Here is a 27,084-nt window from a genome sequence, read left to right on the forward strand (position 1 = left end):
ACAGCCTATTGATACAGGCCTATAGACTGAGATTTTAGGGACTGAGTGTACACATACTTTAAAAAATTGTAGGCACCTAGAGGAATACTGTCTAGTCTCCAGGCTTTGAAAAATCAATCCTTTAGTTTTAAAAATATTAAACAGGTTACTAATGCAGAGGTGCCTAAACTAGATAATGACAATGAATGTGCTAGTGAACCCTGAGGACTAGACTGAACACGATTTTTTTAACCTTCCATTTATAAATGTAAGAAAAAGAACTATTGTAAGGATACAATTACAGTAAAAAAAGATGATTAAACATTCAAACTACTGAGTGCACCTAGGTGAGTTTAATAATTAACTGTAGGATATTAGTGGCTGGACCCACCATTGCCCCAACACATCTGTTACCAATGCTGATTGATTGTAAAACGCTGTACACCTCTTCATTCATTACTGCTGGCGTCTTACTCACATCATGTTGTGCACTTATCTAAACATGAAGCCATTAAATTGATCTATAATTTTTGGTAGAAGATTACACATTAGGCCATTAAAAGAGCAATTCCTTTTGCAGACCATTGCCAACAAAATAAAATTCAAGGTACTTGTGCTGACGTTTACAACACTTTGTGCCCTTGTGCTGTCCTATTGATCTAAGCGCTTAACCAATTACATCTTCAGCAGCAGTCTCATATGCTTGGGAGAGAACCAGCTGCTCCTGCCCAAATTATTATAAATTCAGTGCAGGTGACAAGAAATAATAATAATAATTAAGTGATGAATAAATGAAAGAATTAGATTTTCATTTGAAAAAGTATGCTAAGATATATTGAATATATGAAAAGTAGCTTTGTCATTGCTAGCTTTTATGATGTAGTGATTCACCCATATAATATTAAGAACAGTCATGTTGTCACCTAAATCTGAAATATAAAGCCACAATTTTCAAAGTGATTAGAATTAAAACTGTATTTGCCATGGCAAGCAATCAGATCCTTCCATTTTGGTATTTTGTAAGCAGCCTGGCAGCTATAGTAAAACACATAAAGGTCTATTTTAACCCCTTCATGACTGAGCTAATTTTCAGGTTCTGTTCATAAATGACTGACACATTTTTTACATTTCTGCTGTGTGAATTTTTCACACAAGATTTATACAGCTTTCACAGAAGATTCACAAGTTTCTAATTCAAAACTGTTTTGTGTCCCGGTTAGGTTCTGTAGACCTAACACACTTCCTGTTCTAGGGTCAAACTGCTGTTTATCATTGATACACTACAGCGAGTGAGTGTTGATGCTCTAGGATAGAAAGATTATTACTGCTAGGATACCAAGTGCAAATAAAGGAGCCTATAAAGGGAAAACGAATGCAGCCACCACATGTAAGGACTGGTAAACTAAATTAAATATTTGCACTTAATTTTAAATAAACTTTAGAGTGACTGGATAAGTGATCTTTCCACCTCACCGGGAAAGGAGAGAAAGTTGCATTACTTAGGTTTTTGTAGAGAAAGGACATTATTTCTTCACAGGTATGCATATAACTGGGGTCTGTATGCTAGGCTGGTATTGATGTGGGTGTGTCTGTTTTTTTATTTACATTTTTTTCAAAGGCATATCGGAAATAAATCTGGCCAGTGACAACTGCGGAATCAGCTTTTCCTTTTATTGGCTCACCTCTAATGTTTTCAGTATTCTATTACATTCTGAAAATATCATAAGAATAAATCTTCAATCAAATTAAATTAAAATTCTAAGTAGGTACTCATAAATGTGTATCCATCCCTATTTCACCTTACCATTGCAAGTGGTATAACAGCCACAATGTCTCTTTCACTGACGTATATTTTGGATACTCCGGGTTCTGAAACAGCCTGTCCAGGGTATTCCACTTGCCAGGTGATTATCTGGACTCCTGATGGGTCTGTTGCACTGCCAACCCTGAAGTCTATCTGGAAAAGTTCATAAAAGCTTTCTCCTATGCTGTAAAAGAAAAGTGAGAATAATACCATGAATGATTTGCTTAATTTTCTAAGTGAATTAATATTTTTTCAGAAAGATATGATGAGAGCAAAATAGACAAAAATAAAATGTCTGTCCATTGGGCTGTAAGCAGCACAGCTGCTAAATTCACCAAGTTCTTTAAAAGCTTCAATTACACCCACATAAAACATCTGTCTGGAAGAAACATCTCAGACAGCCTCAAAATGGCAGAATTAAAAGTAATATGCACAACTATAAAACTACTGCATTGAAACTTTTTATTTTATTGTGGACATTTAAGTACTGAACTAAACATCATAGGGAAGCAGAAAGAGCTGACCAATGTGTGATAAATGACACACTTAAATAGACCTTATTTATTGAATTTTAACATTCTTAAAGTGACATTAAACCATCAGATTTTTTAACATAAAACAATACTGTTATGTGCGCCTTACTGTAATCCATGGTTGTTTCCCTTCTCTTTGCTGCTCTTCCTTTTAAATCTGTATCTCTTCTCATGCTGGGGGAGAACTTCCATTTGCAGCTGAGGGCCTCTTCCTGTAGTGCTGGCTCAGGTTGTGAACCTTCACACAGACACCATGTATCCATTTCAGAGACAAGGCAGTCTGCTGCAAAACAGAAGTTCTGCCCAGTATGAGAAGAGATAAGGATTTAAAAGGAAGAGCAGCAAAGAGAAGGGAAACAACCATGGATTACAGTAAGCCACACATTACAGTATTGTTTTATGTTAAAAAATCTGAGGGTTTAATGTCACTTTAAGCTCAGAACAGCTCATTTAGAGACTAGGTTTCACATCAGTTTGAAGCAAAAAGCAGTTATATCAAAAACTTTGATCGAATAAAAGCCCAAGTAGAGTTGGAGCCCAGAGCAACCAATCAGGTTTGATCTTTCATTTTTATAAATGTTTTAATAAATAAAGCTTTGAGTTTAACTAGATCCTAGCTCCAGTTTTGCTGCAGTATTCATAAACCAGCCTTGTTGTCGCCATTTACAGAAGCTATGGTATAAGGTTGCTGAAAGTATTAAAAAATATATGTTGTGACTGTGACTTTGCATGTTGCTTAAACATGCACAGTAATATATAATGACACAACAATATTTATCTGGCATATCATTCTACAAAAACATTTTTTTCTGAAATGTATTCATATTGTATTGCTTATTTTAAAATTGAACCAGTAAAGCTCATGGTAACCCTTTGTAAAGGCTTATAAACAAAATGCATTGCAAAGCTGCACATCTGATAGCTATGCTATTTGTAAGATACTTGTTTTTAATGTTTTTAAAATGTTTTCATTTAAAAAAACAGTTATATCCTCATCCCTATTTTTCTGAGGAGTGCTATTACGAACCTGGTCAGCACGAATAATGGAGGTGTTCAGTGGCAGATTAAAAGACATGGAGCAGCATGGCTTTTTAGAAAGAAAATGAAAGAAGGACATGAACCTTGCAGTAAAATGCAAGGTTCACTTATTACAACAGGGCCTCCTCCCCTGTAGAAATCACTGAATAAAAGTACTCTGAAGAATATACCTTTAAGGAAACAAAAATTAAGAGGATATACTTACCTTACCCCATCACACTTCAGGGAACTTACAAAATAATGTGTGTACTGGCATACATCTTTGCCTATAAATACCGAATTGTTTTTGAAAACAAGGTTTTAATGCTACTTAAACTCTGATTGCTAGCTATTTGGGCAATCAACCCATTTGCTTCCTTTCTTTGCTCCTATTATTGGGGGCTTTTTTTGGTTTTCATTTGTGGTTGATTTGAGGTCAGAGGTCACTTTTAGCAGCTGTTTTTTGCAGCAAGGCTTTAGAAAAAAATGGTGTCCCCTGTTTTAGAGGGAAGGTATTTTGGGGATTCTATTTAATTTGGGGTATATTATTTTTTCTTTTATGTTGATAAGGCTTTCTTCAGGTTAAACCGTTTTTTTTCTGCAAGCCTTTAAATTATAAGTAGGCTTTTATTTTAGTGGTGGTATTTTGTTTTTGTTTTTGGGAGCTTCCTGATTTTTATTTTATTATGTGTATATTATATTTGACAGGATTTTATTAAGCTTTGGATGCCTAAAGTACAGCATTCAATTGTTGCTGCCATCTGCCTGTTAGGGTGACACCCCCTGGCAGGTGACACAGGCTTCCCTGAGGCGTGGAGTCTAACTACCAGCCGGTGTGAACCAGAGCTCCTGATGGTGGAGATAAGCTTGGCTGCTTGCTGGTAGCAGGTTGTGATCCCCAGGTCACCAAGGGATGGACGAGAACAGGAGGGCTCCAATGAGGAGACAGTAGTCAGATCCAGGCAGAGTTCAAGGCAGGCGGCTAGCAGAGGGTGGTCAGACAGTCCCAGGTCAGCAAGGAGTAATCAGAGGATAAACGCAGGAGACAAGAGCAAAGTCGGGTCCAGGCAGAATATCAGGGCGGGCAGCAAGCAAAGAAGGGTCAGGCGGTCCAGGTCAGCAACGAGAAAACAGCAGAAGTTCTTTAGACAAACAGGAAGCTGGCAAAAAGACACAGCACCAGCTCCCTGCAGAGATAGAGCTTAAATACCCTTCTGAGTCAGAGACGACGCGCCCAGCCTCATGGTACACTGGAAGTCCTGGTCTGGAATCTTTTACTATTACTAGCCATACTGGCCTGGACTCTGTGAGATCCATTAGTAGCGGATCTTCTGGAAATCCTAGCTGGGATTCTCAGAGGAGAACGGTAAAGCCTGACAGGTATTCAGAGCTTACCATAACACTGTCCATGGAGCTACCTTTGGTTCGCCCCAAGCCTCTACATCATCTGAAATAAATAAGGGCAAGAACAATGTGCACCTAAACCACATCAACTAATACAAGTCACATTCACCGCATGCCCTTATGTTCATAGCACAAATGTCATGTTTATTTTACTAATTTGTATTGAGATTGTAGTCCATCACAGGAGTGAGCTTGGAGCGGTGGCTACTTTACAGCACACGTAGGGACCATGGGGAACAAAAGTAAACACACTCCAGAAGGAAGGACAGTGTCAGCACCAATTCAGAGACGATTTGATGCTCTACAGCTGAGTGATACACAAATAAGTTATATTTTTGTTAATAGCTAGGGTACTTGAATGCATTTATAATATTTATTTCCTGAGTTAAGTTTCACGTCAGCCCTCCTAGTGCTAAAACTATGTAATAAATGAAGCCATTCTAGTGCTAGAACACTGTTAAAAAAAAAACAGCACTCTGAGAGAAATCTGTCAGGTTAGAGGCAAATTTCACAGCTTACTGTAAATGTGACATTCTCTGGCTTGATTGACTGTCACAATAATTTGATGCACATTTACCCTAATGTAAATAGGCTAAAGTTTAGATCTGTAAATATACCCTAAGGCCTTCAAAATCTTACAAAACATCACCAAAATGTAACTTTATGGTTCAGAGGGAATCCTCCATGAACAGTGAATAAAACAAAATAACACTGATATGGAAAAATTAGTAGTACAAAAAGCAATCATGAATTGGCCCTGAACAGGGAAGCAGCTTTGAACCTTATGCAGCAATGCATTTGTCTTCCTTCCTAAATCATCATCATCACCATCACCATCACCATCATCATCATTATTATTATCATCATCATCATGCGCTATTTACTAAGAAATGTTTGTTATATTATTTGGGAAAGTAACATTATAGTTTCCCCTGATGAATCTTCTTAGTGGGGCAAAAGTATAAAAATATTAGGAGGGCTATTCACTAATGAGTGAAGGATTCAGCCTTAGCTTCGGCTGATCCTTTGGCTAACTTCGGCCACTGGAGCTGTTCGGTTCGGTCGAACCGAAGGGCTGCTGTATTCACTATAGCCTGTGAGCCGTAGTCTGAGCCGAAGTAGGGCAAACAGTCTGCAAAGCAGACCATCCTCCCCTTAAATGACAACAGCTGGGCCGAGCCAGCTGAGATTTCATGGCTGGCTCCGTCTGGTTGTTGCACTGTAATGACAGATCAGCATCCTCAAATGACCTGGGGGCGCTGTTCTGTCATTAAACAACAACTGGGTGGCAACGGCCATGATGTCACGGCTGCCTCCGCCCAGCTATTGTCATGTAATGGCAGACCAGCATCCTCAGGTTATTTGAGGACACTGGGCTTTCATTACATGACAACTGATTCCGCCCAGTGGTTTTCATTTTTCCGGTACCTGCTGAAAGACTCTGGCAGGAGCCGGCCAAATGTAAACAGTTGTGCGGAGCTAGTGGTGATGCCACCGCTAGCTCCGCCCAATTGTTTATATTTTGCCAGCATCTGTCAGATTCTTCATTCTGTGGTGGGAGTCGTGGACAATGCTGGACATCATTATTAACCATAGGATTACATCAGCGGGTCCATTTTTGAGGTTTTTTTTTAAAAGGACTTGTCAAAAATCCTTTGTTGTGTTTTTGTTCTGATCAAAGGATTTTTGATTAAACTAGGGCCTCTTTTTTAACTTTTACTTTAACCCTTTAGTGAATGGGTAGGGGTTACAAGTACCCCTTACTCATTCACAAGGGGGGGTGCATCTGGCTGCCCTTTATTAAAGGGGTACCCTGATGTGAATTAGCCCCCCTGCCCGCACCCCCACAACAAAAGTGCCGAGGGAGGGGGAGGCGCACGCTCACCCCCCTTTTCCTGCCCTGCCAGGCCTGTGCTCGGATCAAGGGTCTGGTTGAGAATTTTAGGGGGACCCCCTTAAAATCCCTACCAGACCTTAAGGTATGACTTTTGGGGTGGAACCCCCCACGTTTTTTTTTGTTTTTTTTTTAATAGGGGTCCCTCCTAACTTTCCTACCAGACCTAATGGGTTTGGTATGATTTTGGAGGGGAACCACATGCTGTATTTTTAAATTTTTTTTAAACTTTTTTATTATTTTTTGTATCATTTTTACTTATTTTCTAATTTTTACATTAATTTAAATAATGTTAAAAAATTGTAAAAACATTTATTTCTTTGTTTGTTTATATTTTTTTTTCGTTAGGCGAGCAGGATAGCCGAGCTGAATGCTGCTGCCGAATGAGAATAGGGGCGAACGGCAGTAAGAGAGCTGCCAGAGCTTTGACTCAGCAGACCCAGATGTTGGATCGGCTGAGTTGAACTGCTCCTGCATCTCTGCTCAGCCATACATGCAGAGCATTTCAGCTGACGGAGGGCAGCCGAAGCCATCCCACGTACAGCTAATTTTAGTCGATGCACGGCTGAAATCAGCCGTACAGGGCTTAAGTACATAGCCAAACTGAGTTTGGCTCAATTAACTTTGGCTCGGTTATTCACTCGGTTGCCTTTGGCAGCTTTGTGAATAACCCCCTAGGATATCAGCAAACCATGTTTTTATTGGAGTTGTGAAGAATAGATTTCTGTAAACAATAGAAAGATAGTGGGCTGTAGTACTTGTCCAAATAATTGTTGCACAAAGCCTTGTTAATTAGAACTAGGCCAACCCAATTTTCCACATTGGCAGCGTAGGTTTACATTGTTAATCCCTAATGTCATAATATATGTTTTGTGGGTTTAGAGAAAGTGAAAAAAAAAGAGACTGCCTACAGAAAATTCATTTTCCAATGACCTCACATTGAGTTTTAGAAATAAAAATGGAAAAATGATCAAATCTGAGCATTAGGCTTTGAAATTTGATCACAGAAATAGTGTGGGCACTGCAAGGAAGTACAATTACCCACCTTTATGTGGTAAGCTGAAAATTATATGTTACAATCTCACCATCATTATGTAGCTAATACCCAAAGTGATTCATTATTATTATTTAAATCACAGGTGACATTTTTTCAGCTTTTAATAGTTTAATGCTTTTAAGCCTGGATGGCTGAATTTATAAACAAATACAGCTGAACAAAAGCCTAAAACAGTTATATTTTGGATGAAAAAGTGGAGTCTAGCTGTCTGAAAATTGTATTGTGTCCATCTTGCTACAAGATCCCATCCCCTAGCCCATAGGATTCTTTAAATTCCATACGTTTTTCCTTCTCCCTGTAGAGTAATACACATTATTCTTGCAATAGTTGTATACTCTCATAGTTCACTTTAGTTATGTATGAGCAACACAATGATCCAGACCACCAAATAATCATGGAAGCTACTTAAGTGAAGGAAAGCAGCAATCTATGTTAAAAAGGTTTTCCATCTTGTGGCAAGAATCAGTACTTACTAGACTCAATATGCGCTGCCTACTGCCACCTACAGACACCATTGATCTCCATGGTTGTATGCAGTACACAGTGAATCTTGTGGTTGTAGAAAAGTACTGCCAGGGGGCAGTAGAAAATTCAGGATTTACACTCAGTACCACATAAGACAGTTTTTCATTCAACCAAATGTGTATCTTATACTATTTTTCCTTAGGTTCTTCTGAAGCGATTCTCAAAGTGTGGGAACAAAACCCACAAAAACCATCTTTACAGTTAAAAATATAAATGTTTAACTTTTAAGAAATTATACAGGATAGTTCACACAATCTTACAGGCCTTCCTGGCAAGCAATCCTTATTCTAACACTAATTTGGGACAACTTGTCCAGGTCAAGGGCATGCACTTTATAAATGGCTCTGCAATCAGTGTGCTTTGAGAAAAAGATATTGGAGATTTTCAGAACCTTAGTTCTAGGAATCAGCAGCTGGGGGGAGTGATACAATGGGAATACAAATCCTAGCTATTGGCCAATTAATAAATACAAAAAAATATTCCTTTGTAAGAGAGCTCTTTAGATAAGATAAAGGGAGCAGCAGGCAACACTGAGATAACAACTCACCTAGAAGGATTCCTCTGGGATTCCATGCCTGGGAAACAAGGTGTGCCTCACAAAGTGATTATATACATAGGATGTTCAAGAAAAGAGTGGATGCCAAGTGTGAGGATTATGAATGTCACACCCCTAAATACATGGGATAGGCAAACAAAAAACCACCTGGACATCTAATATCCATGGGATATATTATTATGGGGCTTTCAATTGATATTAATAAAGGAAATATACTAAGAATAAAGTCAATAAAAATATTAATTTTATTAGTTTCCATAATAAAAGACAAACTATAACACAAAAGAGATAAAATACAAAAATACAACAATACGAACCCACCCAGGAACATAACTATATCAAGATAATTTGTCCATAATGTTTTTTATATGCATAAAATATGACTGGTCAGACCAGATCAATGCTATGCTGGAGACACCGGTCTTTGTAAGAAACACCCTTGACTGATACTCCAGCATTATTAATTTTCTTACCCCCTCGCGGTCCCCACCAAGGGGGGTCAGGGTCAGGGGATCTCTCAATTCATCATTTGTGTGGTTCCTGGCCTGCACCCACAGGTTTTAATATTTTGAAGCATAACAATACCATTGAACCCTCCCTCTCCTGGGAAAGCCAAAGCGTGAAATGCAAGAAAGAACCGATAGCACTGTCTAAAATATAAGTTGCATTGTAATCTGTTGCACAACTTACAGGCTTGCCCACGGTTCATGCAGGGTGCTGTAGTAAATTGGTGAATGAATGGCAAATAGCTGCGCTTAGAGTATAATAGTGATCTAAACAGTAGACTAGCTGCAACAATCTGTGATTGAGTAATCGTGTGAAGTGCTGCTAATATGTTGCACCCAGTCTGAATGTGAACAAATAAACTAATGAAAGTCACCTCAACAGGTGAACATGAGTGAAGTCAAATGGATAATGTCTCCGTGCAAGAAACCCTAAATTGTAAAACTAAACACATGTGGAATCAAATTGTATATAAATCTTGCCGTCTGTGTCCTAACCCCAATAGGTGTGCGAATGTGGATACAATAATACGAATCCGTGCTATCATTCCAATTAATGCAAGAGTGCTACAAATCTTATACTGGTGTAGAACATATAAGTGGAATAACAATAAACAAGTGCATCAGAAAGTGGTTAGCTGAGGTGACACAATAACATTATCCCTCTGCTCCAATATATGTCCAAAATAACCGCAACAAAAAGTCTAAGGAAGAGAGGAAAAAATCAATTTACTTTCCTTTCTTAGAAGGCATCGATATGTCAAAAAAAAACTGTTCAGTCTATGATCATACTGAGCAACGATCATAATCAAAACAGCGATCTGTTATTTTCCTAGTGATTGGCCGCCTCTTCAGACCCACAGGGATGTTCAGTCAGATCACACCACGCCGTGTCAACGGCGGTTTTCCCTATGATGTCTCAAAGGAAAAAGGTGTGGAGAGAAGAGGGAGAGCGCCTAAGTGCAGTAAAAAATGTATTTTTTTCCACGACACACAAAGAAAACACTTACGAGATCGTAGAGATAAAAACATATGTTACGAAAAGGTTCTCAGCTGTAGGAGGCAAAGACAGGTCTTTCCCTTGACATGTTTTGTCGTTTTGACTTGATCAAAAGTAAATTGGTGAGTGGCACCACCATATAATCTTAGGAAAATAAGGATCTTCACTAGCACAATTTGAGGTGGTAATCATTTTGTCTTTTATTCAGCCTCAATCATCACAAGTCCACATTTCTGGACCTTGCAGGATTCCTTTCTCAGGGAAGAGTGATGCAATAACACCGAGACTGCAGTCCACATTACCTTGTTGGGACTCTGCTCAATCCGCAGCCCAGCCTGGCTTTACTACAAGTGGCAGTGCAGCCCCAGCAGGAGGAGAGAGAGAGCAGGGACAAACAGCAGCCAGCCACACATGTGGCATAAGGTAGGGAACAGGGGCAGCAGTGGCAGAGAATGGGGGCAGGCAGCTAGAACGGGACGGGTCACAGGTGAACCAGGAACCAGAACACTATCCAGGGCCCAAGGCTGGGTGGGCCCACTGATGGTGGAGGAGGTGGAGCACGCTGGGGTGGGGCTGGGGCCCAGCACTGCCGGTCCAGTGGAGGAGGAGGTTGTTCATAGTCCAGTGGTGGAAGAAGCCAGCTACGGTAGGTAAGGAGCTGTAAGGAAAGGGACCCCGACCAGCCCACTTGAGACCCTGCAGAGCCTACCATAGAGAGACTCTGTGGGCTGTGCAGGATCTATGGTGGGCTCTGCGGGGCCTCAGGTGGGTCCATTACTATGCCCAATGTTCAGTGCATTTCTGTGTCCAGAATCCAGTGCGTTGCTATGCCCAGAGTACAGTGCATTGCTATGCCCAGTGCATAATAGTGTGTGACTGGGGGGGTGGACACAATAGAGTGTAAGCTCCTCTGGTGCAGAGTACACGGGTGGGTACCCTGCTGACCCAGTGGGTATGGCACAGCTCCGCTTCCAACACTGTTCTCCTCTTCTGGAAACAAAGGGCATGCTCTAAACTGTGGCGAAGCTGGAATAGAGGGGAACTTGTTGCCGGGGCAAGGTGATGGTAAGCATCACCCTAAGTAACCCTATTCTTGCTGTACCTTATTGCCCTTCACTTTACCCTTCACTCTCTCCCTTGGTTGTCTCTCATCACTCTCTCCTGGCTGTCTCTTCACTCTCTCTGCTGGCTGTCTCTCTTCACACTCTCTCCTGGCTGTCTCTCCTTGCTCGCTCTCCTTGCTGTCTCTCGTCGCTCTTTCTCCTGGCTGTCTCTCTTTGCTCTCTCTCCTGGCTGTCTCTCTCTTCGCTCTCTTTCCTTGCTGTATTTCCTCGCTCTCTCCTAGCTGTCTCTCTTCGCTCTTGCCTGTATATTCTGCAAAAAAAAATTGCTGCACAGTGCTAGAGTGTTGGGGTTTTGCTTTAAGAAAAGGTGGCAACTTTAATCAGCTCACCTCCCAGGTGAAAGGGGACCAAGGTTGGTGCTAGCAAAAAGCTGGGGGTGTCAGGAAGGGGGGGGGGGTTTGACCTGTGTAGGTTGTAAAATCCTTGCAATGGCCCTGGGCCCCTCTGCTGGACATCCGCCTCACTCTACCATCACTTATTACAGTTCAATTTAAATGTTTTAATTATGGGTGTTAGTAGGGGGCCTCACAAAGTCTAGAGCCACCTATGTGTGTGGTTTTTGAATAAAGAATGAACCTAAATAAGTGTCCATTATTGTGTTATAGCCCATTTTAAAGCCAGTATAACTAAATCCTCATAACTGGTGACTGCATTATCTGTGTGCATTGCAAAGGTTTTTTTTTTACTGTAGCCACTGGAAACCATTTTTTGGTTCACGATCTCCCTCCGGTCCCCTCTCCACTGTCAGAATGCGGAAGTGATCTATATTACATCACTTCCGCATTCTCGTGCCACTCTCCAGCTTCAGATGCTGGGTAGAAGCTGATGAAGCAGATGTCTGCTTCATCAGCTTCTTCAGGGGGGTCCTAGGTGACATTAGGGGTCTTGGAGACCCCTGATGTCTCCATAAAGAGGACCTGTCACTTCTTTTGCTATCACATATAGGGGTTTCTTAGCCCCCTCTGTGATAGCAATAAAGTTAAGTGGAAAAAAAATTGGAAAAACATTTAAAGTTTCCCCAAAATTATTTTTTAAGCTACACATAAAAAAGGCCCCACCCCTACATACACGCATGTAAACATGCGTCAGGTGCACATACCTGCGAAAACGACAATTGCGCCCATTACGCCGCACATGTTACATATCGCCGCAAATGTTGCAGTGAGAGCAATGATTTTAGGGCCATCACGTGGGTAATATTAGTTGTTTTATAACATAATGTAAAAAAAAAATAATTTCAGTAATTTCTCCTGAATATAGTAAAAAGTAAAGAAGGCTCTATCTGTCCCCAAAAAATGGTATAAAATGAATTTCAGTACAGCGTTGCATGACAGAATAAATGTCAGTCAAAGTACCGCAGCGCTGAATACTGAAAAATGGCCTGGCCAGGAAGGGGGTCTAAACACCTGGTCTTCAAGCGTTAAGCAAAATACATTTTGTAACATCACTAGCATCCTTTGTTCACCCATGTTAAAATGCACATCCACTATAAACTGATATCACAGGGTTATTTTGACACTTGTGGGTTAAATAATAATAACTAATAATTAGCTAATAATGCCCAAGATTTCTAGAGAAGACAAATTTCATTTTGGAGATATGAGCTCTATCCAAAACCCCCCATGTTCATTGCTGTGTGTAACCACAAGAACATTAACATGCATGTGGATTGTTGAGCATTGGATGGATTCCTCTTACGATCATGTTGAATTGTATTTGTGATTAATAGTCACCATCTGGCCTTTCTGTTATGATACTGTTATATTTTCGCTGTCTATATCGCTAAGTTAGCTCTTCCACCTTTGCCCATCCCCTCCTTCTCTCTTGTTGTTTTTTTTTTAAACTGCTCCACTGGCCATTGTACTATGTTTTAAAAGATATAAACCAAACTGTAACATTCATAGTTGTAACTTTAATTATGTAACTGCACTGTGTTTTTTAAGTTAATGCATGGTGGTAATGTTTGTATAATCCCTTTGAATGTTCAATAAATAAGAAAAAAAGGAAAATGAAAGCTGTAATTTGGTTGCTGTGGGTAACCAATCCAGTTTTCCATGATTATAAATGCATGAGTGTAGACATATAATTCTGTCTTATTGCTATCTCTGTAGATTGTTTTAAGATATTTGCCAGCAGCCCCTGACCATTTATCCATAAAATGGAAAGTTGAGCAGTTTAACAAGATTTTTACAGCTCTTGAATATAAAATAATGGATATAACTTTGTTACAAATTATCACCTGCTGGTTTAAATTCTAATTAGCGGCTTATGTCACAGTCATGTATCTCAATCCCGAAATCCACATGCTATTTCTCCAGTATTTGTTGAAGATGCTGACACACTACAAGTAACATAAGCTGCTAAAAGAGAGATTTTCTGAGTGAGATTTGGTTTTCTTACTGCTTTTCTCTTTTCATCTGAAAATGCATACAAACTTTGTTTCTAAGCTCTTATTAGTGAGAATGATTCCGTTCCTTTTCCACATGTGCTATCTACGTTCCACAGTTCCAGTTTTCCTCTTTTCTTATTTGCTTGGTACTTTAATCGTTTAACTCCTTCCCTTACATCCTCTTGCACACCAAAGAGGGAACAGAGTGTAGGAAATAAATCATATAAGATTTGCTGTTTATTTGCCAGTGAATGTCTGTTGAAAGAATTGATGCCATTGTAAAACACATTTGTTATCTATTTTCACCTGTATAATTACCTACATGAGCCGCATTTATTCAAATATCCAACATGTGAATATTTTGCCCATCAACAAGAAACTCTGAGCTCAGTAAAATGTACCATCTTTAAATTTTGTGACCAATGTAGCATTTGAAGATAGGTGGTTGGCAACAGTGGCGTAACAATCACCACAGCTACCCAGGCGGCCGCTATGGGGCCCGGGGCACCAGGGGGCCTGGTCAGGACATTCCTGATGCCCTGCGGGCAGCCCGGGTTGCTTTGGCATCTCACGCTGCTGGCTGTCACTGGCAGTGATCTGTGCAGCAACGCTTTCCTTTCCACAGCCACTGCTGAGTCAGTGAGAGCCAGCAGCGGCCGTGGAGCAGGCTGGACCCAGCAGTGGAGGAGGAGGCGAGGCTTGGGGTTGGCATCAGAGGAGTAGGCGGGGCCCGGCAACAGGGAGGGGGCGGGGCCGACAACGGGCGGAGGAGGCGAATCTTATCACCGATGGTGGAGGAAGAGGAGGAGGACAGGTAAGGAATGTGACCAGCCCACCTGAGGGTGACGCTGCAGAGCCCACCTTAGAGAGTCTATGGTGGGTTCTGCAGGGTCACCCTCAGGTGGGCTGTGTGGGATCTCAATTGGGCTCTACAAGGTGTGTAACTAGAGGTCAAATGGGCCCCATACAAAATTTTGTTATGGGGCCCTGTGATTTCTAGTTATGCCCCTGGCTGGCAATTAACATAATTTAACCCATGCAAGGAGCAGCACAGCTTTGGGTTAAAGATTGGGTGAGTATAGCATCAGACAGAAATAAAAAAAAATATTTTGTAAAATAGGGGAAGGGTAGAATAGCCAGTCAGAATTGTATTTCTTTCTTTCTTTCTTTCTCTTTCTTTCTTTCTATTTTACTTTCTTTCTTTCTCTTTCTTTCTTTCTCTCTCTCTTTCCTTGTAAGCCCCCTGAAATACTTGTACCTCAGAATGGGCCCAAGAGGTGCCCACAGCCTATCAGCATAATGGTACATTTTCTCAGTGTAAACACTTAATATGTTTTCTATTTTCTATTGTTAATAAAATATGGGTTTATGAGATGTGCAAATCATTGCATTGTGTTTTTATATAGATTTTATACGGTGCCCCAACTTTGTAGCAATTGGGGTTGTAAAAAGACATGTCGAGTGACATGTTACATATAGTATCGTATATGGAATGACATTTGATCCAGTTATGGGGTAAACTATCTGATTCTGAAGGAAGTACTAGACCATTCCACCACCCAGGCAATGTTGCTAATACAGTATATAACACCATCTAGCATTGTTTACAGGTAACTAGTAATACAGTAACCTAATTTCCTTTTATCAATTAAGTTAGATTACGCATTCCTAACATGACAGAAAATGTCACTCTGTGAAAGCTATTGCTAAAATAAAGCACAGAATTAATGTTAGCACATATTTCAAACACAGCACTATTTCATTATAACTTCATTATAAGATTAGTTTACACAGCAAAGTCATTTTGAAGGTAACCTCATATTTTGATTAGATAAGACAAATAATTTTCATGGATTTTATGCGACTTTTACTGAGGATCAAACGTTCTGTGTGTTTAAGGTTTCAAAGATTTAAATAAGAGGGTGAAAACTGGGCATTAATCAAATCAGTTGGAGTTCTAAGCTATCTCTGATAATGACGGTCAGACAGTTGTATGTGTGAGATATATAGCTACACAGGCTTCACAGGAAAGTGACATTTGTCACAATATGTATGCTAACACTATTGCTATAAGATCCTGAAAACAGAGGTAGAAACAGATTTTCTAAAGATTATCAGTAGATTGTAATACTGCTGAATGATTATTTAATTTGGTTCTTTGTGGGTTGGTTATCATTTTAAAATCTGATGGATTTATACTTTGGGCTTAAACTTTATGCTGAGCACCAGATACAAGTTCAATCAGCTGGAGGCCCTGTATTATGTGCCTTTAAAGCTCCGCTTGGAAATATTATTTTCCACTGGCACAGAGAAGAATATGAAATATGCTATGCAGACTAAAAGTGATGTAACAATTTGAGTTTGTAAATATGTACATCAAAATTAAATATACATAAATCACAATTGATTAAAATTAAGCTCTTGCTCAAACCACCAAATAAAATGTTTTTTTTTTTTGTTTAATTGTTAGTTTAGTAGACGTGTGCGATTAGTTTCGTTCCGAAACGAAATTCGGACGAATTTTCGGAAATTCGGACATTCGGATGTATCCAAATTCCGAATAACAGATATAGCGAATGCAAACGAATCCGAATTTCCGTTTCCAAAATTCATTGGCGGTAGTTCGTTCGAACGTTCGTTTTTGTTTCTTATTCGTTTCGTTCATTGCAGCAAAGTGACATTGGAGAAGGAGAAAAACATTTTTTCCCCCTCAAATGTCACTTTGCTGCAACAAACAAACGAACGAACGACCGAAACGCAAACAAAACGACCGTTCGAACGAACTACAGCTAACGAATTTCGCCCAAATCCGAATTCCGAATCCAAATTGACTTTCACACCTGAATCCCGAAAAACGAAATAACACAAAATCTGAATCAAAACAAAACTAAACTAAACTATTTTTTTGCCAGTGCACATGTTTATAGTTTAGTATAAAATCAGACATGTCTACATGTGGACATTTTTTTGGTTTAATGTTACACACATAAATTGTGATTTCCCATTTAGGTTTTCCATAATACCATTAAAGACCCTATTCTCTATTTGCTATAAATGTGACTGGCAATTTTAAACCACTGTAAGTGCTGCAAATTGTTCTAAGTACTTTGCTGTGGAAAGCCTAGTGATCATTTGTATTCCCCTTTCTACACATTGTAAATATTTATTACATTATACACTAAATAAACATTTCATATTTCTGAGCCAATAATTAGCACGTTTTTGTGAAGAAATTGAATTTTGCTTGCATTGCAAGCACCTTGGTGAGTCATATTTTGTAATCTAGAATAGACTGCTGTTTCAACAGCTGTAAACATCAGTAACAGCGTGAACAGATGGCAAGCCTAAATTTTCCAGGTGAACTTGCTCAACAGATTACAGAGGTCTGCACTGCAAGCTTTTGGGTAAAAAATAATCAAGGTCATAATAACAGGAAAAATGATCATCACAGAGCAAAAACATATTTTTTGGCTTCTTCAGCTATCAGTTATAACTACTAAAAGAAGTTTGGCCGGCAGTTGGTATGTTTGTGTTAAATGCATTTGTGAAAACAAGAAAAAAAATGTTTTCATTATTGTTAATGCAGTTTCTACGAGTCTGGCCCTAAATTACTCACAGTCCTGGTGACAGTTTAAGTTGTGCATGTTTAAGGTATTTATAGTAGTAATAACTTACAAATTAGTTACAAAGGAGTTTAATCTTAAAAATGCATTCAAGTACCCTAACTATTAACAACAATGTATTTTATTTGTGTATCGCTCAGCTGTAGATCCTCAAATCATCTCTGAATTGTGTTGACACTGTCCTTCCTTCTGGACGGTGGCTGCTTTTGTTCCCCATGGTCCCTGTAAAGTAACCACTACTCCAAGCTTGCTCCCATGATAGACTATAACTTCAGTACAAATTTGCTAACTAAATGTAAGATTGTAGTCAATAACGGGAGTGAGCTTGGATCAGTGGCTACTTAAAAACACTCAGGGACCATGGGGCACAAAAGTAGCCACCCTCCAGAAAGAAGAACAGTATCAGCATGAATTCAGAGATGATTGAGGATCTACAGCCAAGTAATAAATAAATAAGCTACATTTTGTTTAATAGTCCGGGTACTTAAATGTATTTTTAAGATTTAACTCCTGAGTTTAGTGTCACTTTAAAATATTGGTATGTGGCGGGCAGCACAACTAGCATGCTATCATCCCTGCCTGTCAGGACCTTACTGTTGTAAGTACTTAAAATATAGGTAAAATCAAAGTGCCTGGTATTGCCTACTGCTCAAAGTCTCTAAATAGTCTAGTATCAGAATTCTGTAGATGACTTACTGGCTTTTATTTAAACCCATGATGATAAAACGAGCAAAGACAAGAACTTAATTTACCAATCATTTCAACAAATGACAATTCATTTTTTGAGAGAACAGTAAGAACCCTTTAGTGGTGTTTTATTCTGTGTCTGTCCCATTGGGGAGGTTTGCCTTCCTTCACCTGTCACCAGAAAAAGTGTCTCCATTAGACAATGTCCCCTCATTTCTTGTTCTGGTAAGCAATGTCAAATTTTGAATTTTGTACATTGTTTTGTCCAACTGGCAATGGGCACCAGAACAAACAAAAAGTGTGACTCCCCTGAACAGGGACACATGTAGCAGGAATAAACTGAGAGAGAATCTCAATATCCAAAATAAGAAAAATGTTTTGGCTGGGAATACTCTTTAAGCCATCTGCCAGTTTCTTAAATTTCTCATATACTCTAATGGTAAGATTTTTTGCCAATTTAGGGGCTGGAACACACAAAGGTGGGTAGAAACTCCCCACATTTCCAACAACAACAGAGTCAGCAATGATAGAATTAACAGGGTTATTCACAGAAGGGTGAAGAGTTTGGAGTAGTCAGGAGAAGTGAACAATCTAGGACAAAATAGCTGATTTGGAAAAATCCTTCAATTCAGCTCATTTTCCAATCCAGCTATGTTGTCCTAGATTGTTCACTTGTCCTGCCTTCTCCAAACGCTTCACCCTTTTGTGAATAACCCTGTAAAAAGAGCATTAGAGAAATATTAGAGGTTGGAGGTTGATTTTGGGCAACCAGGCTCCAACTGTAACTAAAATATAATTTCTGGGTTGACTGACCCCTCAGCTCCCTGATGTGTACATCAAGGTGTGGCACTAGAACTAGACTTGGAATTCAGAGATAGTGTGCAACTACGTTTCTAAAATGTTGCACAGGTCATTAATATCAGACAAATGGAACAAACTATCTAATCTACACAAGCCTCATAGTTGCTGCAATGTATGATTAACATCTGTGTCTATTGTTTTTTTTTCTGAGTTTCTGTCTCGTTAATGAGTGATTTACATGTAGACAGGGCAATCTCTGACATGGAATTTCATGTTTAATGCAAATGATAAAACAGTTCATTCTCTGCAGCTGGCCATACACTACTCTGCTTTGACATCATGGGTGGCTCTGCAAACAGCTCAACAAAAGTTGATTTTCAAATTGACTAAGCCTTGTGGAAAAATGTTGACAGAACAGAGACTGCTTCCTATAAGATGGCTGCTTGAATACAGTAGCCGCAGTGGAGATTCCTTCATCCACGTTATTTAGCATGGATGAAGGAATCAATGGAATTCATGTGAGGCAGGTATGATTTATTTTAACTGTTTGTTCTACCTCATAATAACTTTATCATCAGGTTGTTCAATTCACATATGTACTACATATTGTTGATTGCGAATTGGTCTTTTTATGGTATTGTTTTTTAGTTAAAACAGATATGTATATATTTCAAGCTTTTCCCCCTTAATCATTTTTTTTTCTTCTTACTCATTCTCTTCTTACTTAATCATACATCTTTCTCTTTTTCTCTTATTGGCTCTATTTCTGCCCTCCTCAATATTTCTGTGGAGGTTTTCCTTTACTAAGGTTATGGTATGCCTAGTTATAGTTAATCACATCCAACTGGACTTATTCTGTAATGTTCAAGGCAGTTTGCTACTCATCCAATTATCTTCCTCAGCGCTAATGAGTGCCAGGAACTTATTGCAAAAAAACTGTATATGAAGGAGGTGGAGAAGTGACTTTAACCCATTCAGGAAAACAGTTCAGGTATGTGGACAATACATGGTTGACGATAAAATCATCTGCAATCAAGTGCAAGCTTTGACATAAACTCTTTCACATAAACTCACTGAATAAAAACATTGAGGGGAATTGATCAAAACGGGAGCAGACAGAATCTGGTTGTTCAGAATCTCTTCAGTTTGTTCAGTTAAGATTTGAAAATGAAAGATAGAAGCTGATTGGTTGCCATGCACAGCTGCTCCAGATTTTGCCTGCTCCAGTTTTATTTATTTATTTATTACAGGTATTTATATAGCGCCGACAATTTACATAGTTGCACATTCACATCAGTCCCTACCCTCAAGGAGCTTACAATCTAAGGTTGATGAATTCTTATTTTTGTTTTTATTCAGTAAGTTTATGGGGTCTATTCATGGAGCTGCCGAAGGATCTGGCCGTAGCTTCGGCCGATCCTTCGGCTATCTTTGGCCCCAGGACCCCTTCGGTTCAGTACAACCGAAGGGGTGCTGTACGAGCTATTCACTATAGCCCGTACAGCTCCTGAACGTGGCTGAGCAGCTGAAAGCCGTGCTGAAAGCCGAAGCTGGCCGAGCGGCCGGCCGACAGCCTGCTTCTGACAGCTGGGTGGAGCCAGCCGTGATCTTACGGCTGGCTCCGGCCACTTGCAGAGAGATCAGCGTCCCTGGTTACCTGCTAACCAGGGACACTGATCTCCAAACAGCAAACTCTCCCTGGTGCTCCGGGGGTCTCCTGCTCCCGGACACCAAGGAGAAAAACACTGTTGTTTCTTCTTTTTTTTTTTATTCTGACACAGAGCTGTGTCAGAATAAAGAAAAAATAAGAAAAATCAGTGTTTCTCTACTGGGCGGCCAGGAGCGGGAGGCTCCCAGAGTGCCCGGGAGAGTTTCTTTTTTTTTTTTACGGCAGCAGAATCGCCGGACAATAGAAAACTGTTGGGCAGAGCTAGCTGTCACTGCTAGCTCCGCACAATCGTTTTCTATTTACTTTTTTAAAAACGTTTAAAACTATTTTTCGGTTCTGCTCGGTCCCTCTGAGGGACCGAGCAGAACAGCCATGCTCAGCGGCATTCGGCTATTCACTCACCGCTGTTCGGCATCTATAAGAATAGGCCGAACAGCAGTGAGTAGCCTGCCGGAGGTTCGGCTCAGCCGATCCAGATGTTGGATCGGCTGAGTCAAACTCCTTCTGCACTTTGGGTCAGCCGAACATGCTGAGCATGTTCGGCCGACCCGAAGCCATGCTAAGCAAACCGATGTACGGCTGATTTCAGACGATTTACGGCTGAAATCAGCTGTACCAGCCTGAAGTGAATAGCCGAACAGTGTTCGGCTCACTTCACTTAAGGTTGGTCATTCACTCGGCTGCCTACGTCAGCTTAGTGAATAGACCCTTATGTGTTCATTAAACGATTGTTTACATGGGAAGATGCACAGAATAACAGATTACCATTTTTTTTGACTGTGTGTTATATGTCAATGAGAGAGGAGAGGGGGTTTTTACTACCACCACCTACTGTAACACAAACCTGGGGTTATTATAACTCTGCAACACCGGGATGAGATGGTAACAACAAACACAGAGCCTACATAGAAAGAACACAGGCATTGTAGGACTGCTTTGAAAGTTTGTGATTATTCAGACTGGGTTTTATTATTAACCCCTTTATGACCCATGATGGGATAAATCCGTCATGGGTCCTAAAGGGTGTAAACAGACTCCCAGTGGCCTTTAGCAGCTTATAAGCCCCCCCTATGTGATAGCAATTGAAGTTAAAAAAAAAACAGTTTTAAAAATAATATTAAATTATATAAATGTAACATTAATTAAAACATTTTTTTTTTAAGTCCCCTGCCCCTGCAAATCTTTACGTGAGCACACGTCAGGTGCAGCTACATACAAAAACAATGATCGCACTACACATGTTGGGTATCACCACGTACGCCAGCGTGAGAGCAATAACTCTAGGACCAATATTTATGTATTTACCTAATACCTGATGACCTGTAGGGGCTTTTAAAACACGTCTATTTAAATTTTTGGGTACTGAATTTTGTCGCAGTTTCACAAACGGCCACGATTTTTCACATGGGCATGTTGGGTATCTATTTAATCATTGTAACCTCCTCTTTTATATTTTACAAAGGGTTTTATATTGCGTTTTGGAGCACTACATTTAACTTAAGTGCATTTTTCACAAAATGTTTGGGTTTCATAATAAATTGCGCTAATGTCGTGCATTATAAAAATTTGCAACTGCCACCATTTTATTCTACAGGGTCTTGGCTTTCAGAAGATAAATAATCTTTGGGGGTTTGAAGTAATTTTCAGGCCTACAATGTGTATTATAACATGTAAGTAAAAAACAAAAATAAGGCATTGGTCCTTAAGGGGTTAATAAACCCACAAGCTCAAGCAAAACAACACAACCATTAAACAGAGGGGAGAAGAAGAACACAGTATTATAATCATCCTTAATGTAACTGGGGTTCTAAAAACTAAGATGTGCTGTCCTTAATAGATACCTCATCGCTCATTATCAGGTGCGTCCTTAGCCTTTTCGCCTGAGGTGGGGGGTAGTGCTTGTGGAGCACACTAATCAGGGGTGTGGGACCCCTGCATCATCTAGCAACCAGTGATGTCACTGGTTGCCAGGAGTTGAGCGGGACACTGATCAGAGCATCCCAGGTTGCTAAGAGCTGGGTGGGAAGATGTGTATGGCCCTTACCCATCTCCCCACCTGGCTCTTAGCAACCGGGGATGCTGTGGCCAGAAAAGGGGTGGTAGGCACATTGCAACAGAGCAAACATGACGATCTTCTTGCCACCCCCCTACATGATCCAAAGAGACGCCACCTAAGGCAACAGCCCCAGTCTGCTTCATTATAGGGATTTCCCTGGTCATTACTTTTAGTACAAGTTTGAAGATAGTAGTGTTTTTACATGTAATTATTAATTACATTTAATACTACATTTTATGTAAGTATTGATTTATTTATGTATTTATGTATTTATTTTGTTTACTTTAAAGTCAGTGAAATATTGCATTTTGACAGCCAGAACATACACAGGTGAATGAGTACGAAGAAAGAAGATCTGAATGGAGTATCAATCATAGAGTGGCAGTCCACAAGTGCAGTGTCTTATTACATAAATAGTGCCACTGTCAGTTCACAAACTTCTACACATTAAAAAAATATAAAACTGACCAAAAGCCATAACCCTACAGTCTCTAAGCCCTGCAAGTCATCTTGTCTCTTGCCTTAAAAGGTATGCCACCCGTTCAGTTTATATCTTGCTACATTTTTAAATGGCTGCTCTTTTCCTTTTTGAGTCAGCATACAGCATTGTCTACAGAATACCTAGATGTGTACAGGGAATAAATATAGACTATATACAGGACGATGGATATGGACGAGGACTGTGAGTTTCCTGCCTCTGCTCATATTCTCTTGCCAGGGATCTCTTTTGCACATTTTTCCAAAATAGACTCTAGCTGTTGCTGTACAGAATTTCTTCCATGTGAATCAACACTATATGGTGCAAATGCTCATGGCTTAGCTATCATAATAGGAGACAGTATGCAAAAGGAAACTTAAAGGAGAACTATGGGGTTAGGGCTTTTCCCCATAGTTCTCCTAAGGGTGACGGGAGAACACAAACTAGCATTCTCCCGTGACCCAAAGCTCAGTATACCGCAAAATACAGGTCGCGGTATACTGAGACGCCGCAGTCGGAACGGATCCCGACATTGCCGTCGAGATCCACCCAGCTGCGGGACTGACCGCCCCTCCCCCGTCCGTTCCGCCAGTCAGCGCTGGAGGATCGGACGGGGGGATCCCTGCAGGGAGTCGTGAGGGACAGTCACGGCTCTCTGCAGGGATATATCGAGAAGTGAGCAAGCGACGGTATGTGTTCGCTCACTTCCTGATCTACTGAGCCGACCTGTGACAGTTTCATTGTCACAGGTCGGCTCAGATTATGAGGCTAAGTGAAAATCACTCACCTCATAATTCTCCTTTAAGGGAGACTGGCCACAAACTTAGAAGACAATGCAGAAAAAACAACAACTACAAAGCTATTCACCCTTAGCAATATATTAACAATGTTAGTTTAAAATGTACTCTGCACAGTTCCTTTAACTGTTACCTGAGCAATTAATCCTGGGCAGTCAAGATGTTTTCACAATTCAGTACACTTTTCTACAATCAGCTAAAGTACTTGTTAGGTTTAAATGGCGGATTTTCAATTAATAAACAATATGACAAATGATAAATGAGGCCAAAACAAACAGTAGTAATCAGCATAGTTTGTGCAAGCGATCGAATTGGAAAGATGAAATTTCATGTTGACATTGGTGGTTTCTTGCGGGGAACTCATTTCCTCTGAGACACTTAACAGAAATCATGATGGATTGTGTCCATGTACTATCTATCTAGCCAACTTTTACTGAATACCTAAAAGACCGTATTGAATTTTACCTGCAAAAAAAGATGCAGACTGGGAATCAGCTTGATGTTTTAGTACGTAGGTCAGCAACCATACAAGGCTGCAGCAGGGCCTTGATTAATTTCAACCTTGTAAATGAAAGAATGCTAGTGGAGGGTCACAGCTACTATAACAAAAATATTAATTACCAGAACATCAAAGCCGTGACAATGATTTAGTAGTCTTGTTTTATTTTATTCTAGTTTCATATTTATGTACTACATGAAGTCCTTTTAACATTTTATACTGCATTGCTTTATATGATTATGTTATCACCAACGCTCTAATGTTCCTCTTACTATATAGGTTACATTCTCTGATGTACATCAGTAACCTCAAAGAAAACTAATAAAACAAAACACACACACATTTTACATACTACAGATGTCACTTAACCATATACTAATTCAAATAAAGCTCTGTATACACTGGTTTATTTATCTTAAAGGTATAAACATTTGATTCCACACATTGGGGTCTATTCACAAAGCTGCCGAGGACAGCTGAGTGAATGACCGATCAGAAGTGAAGTGAGCCGAACACTGTTCGGCTATTCACTTCAGGCAAGTGCAGTTCTACTCAACTGGAAAAAAACTAAATCTCACTTAAAGTGTATTTCCACTTTGCTGTCAAATTTGAGAAAACCCCACTATATGTTTCTTGTGTGTTCCCATTCACACAGTGCAATACAAATAATTTTTTCATATGTATTGCCTTTTTGATATTTAATTTCAGCAGAAAATATGGCTGAATCCATGTTTTTCTGAGCACCTTCACATTGATCTGTTCTAATAGAAAGACTTAGGTCTGTAATTTGAGAATTCTATTTCTCTCATTAATATACAATGCAGAAGCCAGGGTTGTAATAACTTTAACTCTTTGTTAGGACAGGCAGTGTTCAGATGTACTTTACACACATATAATGAGCAAACAGCTGACCTCTAACAACCCATCTGAGCATTACAAAGAAGGAGAAGCAAGTCGAAATGGTAACCCTTAAAAAGCCAAGAAACCATAACCCAAGCAAAAGCAATGTAAACTGCATTTTGAAATATATTTTTAGCAATGTGAAAGGGACATGTAGGTGTTATCCCAATTTGGCTGTGAAAGTGGAAATACACTTAAAAGCTGAAATCTGGACTAAACACAAACATAATAATAATTACAGTAAAAAATAGCACTATGGGTAAATGTTGTTAGAGAAGTAAAGGTGCCATGCAACATTTTCTAAAATATTCAGCTGCAAAATGATGTAAGGAAGTGTAGTATTATCCACTGGAGAACTGCTTTGGCCTCATTTAATTTAAAACTTTAAACCAGCTGTGGGCTCTTCAGAAGAAGTGAGAGTGCTGGATTATTTAATTTGACCACAGTGGAAAAGAATAGAAGGTCACTTGTTTTTCAAATACTTTTTTATAAAAGCATTAAAATGAAATATGAAGTAAACAAAGTATGGTAAAAGCAGGCGTATCATTTTATTTGTTATTAGCTTGTAGCAGAGATGAGCACATGTCTCTGCATCTGTAAGTGTCCTAAAAGTGCCTGAAGTAGGATAATATATTTACATTTTATTTGGGGTGAGAATATAATGATTGACTGAAGAGCCATTATAGTGGAAGTCTACATATGCTAATATGCACAATATAAAGTAATACTTTAAACAGCCAAGCCAAGCCATTTATAGATACATCTTGCCATAGTTTATGTTCCTTTGAGGATCTCCTGCAGCCCCACACTCCACATTGCAGATGTTTCTTACCACATGCGCTGAAGGTGATACAGCTTTGTGGAATGTATGATGTTTAATTATTATATAATTTTTTATTCATATTATATAGCATTGATTATTGTTTTATATTTTTAGAGCAATTGCCTCCATGTTGCTCCTAAAGAATGGAACCATTGCTCAGAGAAACACATAGCGTTGTCTCACAATTTTTGCCATGTACAATTGCTACATTTATGGATGAAAAAATCATATATGTATTAGTGGAGTATTTATGGATAATCCAGCACTATATAAATGTTTTTATTCTCTGTGAATGTGGACTTTAAGACTTTTTATGTTATAAACTTTATAAACTAATCTATGCCCTATGCCATATTCTGTTTGTAAATCTAATTTGAGATGCTGGCACAAGACACTATGGGAAATGTACAGTTTATATATATGTAATCCTTTAATTTAAAACCCATTTCCTCCATGTTTGTGATTTGAATTTATTGTGTTAATGTAGAGGTGGAGGGGCAATGTATGTGTGTGCATTTTCATGAGACACAGTGCTGTGTTTAATACTTTTTTTAATGGACTCTTTCACGGCCAGAGTCCTAGAAATTCAAAATTCCCTCCACAGGAACTTCAATCCGACTCTCTGAGGGTCAGTTTGTTATCTGTAAAATGTAATCAGCTGATCTGGACCCCCCCCCCCCCATCTCATGAAGGAGCACACACTCAGCTCTGAGAAGACAATCGGCAGCAGCTGTGACAGAGCAGAGAGAAGAACTCCTTTCTGTGAGACATCAGAAGAGATCTCCACATGGCTCTATGTGTGCTCTGGAGGAACGGTTTCTTCCACATGTTGTGAATCTCTGCGTTGGTCTTCATGGCGTCACATTGTGGGCGGGAGGTGTGTTGGGGTGTTTTACAACATTCCTCCAACTGTAGTCAGGTAAAAAAAATCTCCAGGTCACTTTGAACTGCCCAGGAGGTGTTACC

The 27,084-nt window shown here is 39.6% G+C and overlaps 1 protein-coding gene across 1 annotated transcript in view; it reads right to left on the reverse strand.

Moving 5' to 3' along the window:
- TMEM132D (transmembrane protein 132D) overlaps window positions 1–27,084 on the reverse strand; it is a 525,431-nt gene that overhangs the window by 195,523 nt on the left and 302,824 nt on the right. Inside the window, exon 4 of the mRNA XM_018576480.1 lies at window positions 1,784–1,967. Within this exon, the coding sequence (XP_018431982.1) occupies window positions 1,784–1,967 (184 nt within the window). The remainder of the gene's footprint in view (window positions 1–1,783; window positions 1,968–27,084) is intronic.

Source organism: Nanorana parkeri, unplaced genomic scaffold (genome assembly GCF_000935625.1).
Source record: "Nanorana parkeri isolate BGI_ZX_2015 unplaced genomic scaffold, ASM93562v1 scaffold68, whole genome shotgun sequence".
Classification (NCBI taxonomy): domain Eukaryota; kingdom Metazoa; phylum Chordata; class Amphibia; order Anura; family Dicroglossidae; genus Nanorana; species Nanorana parkeri.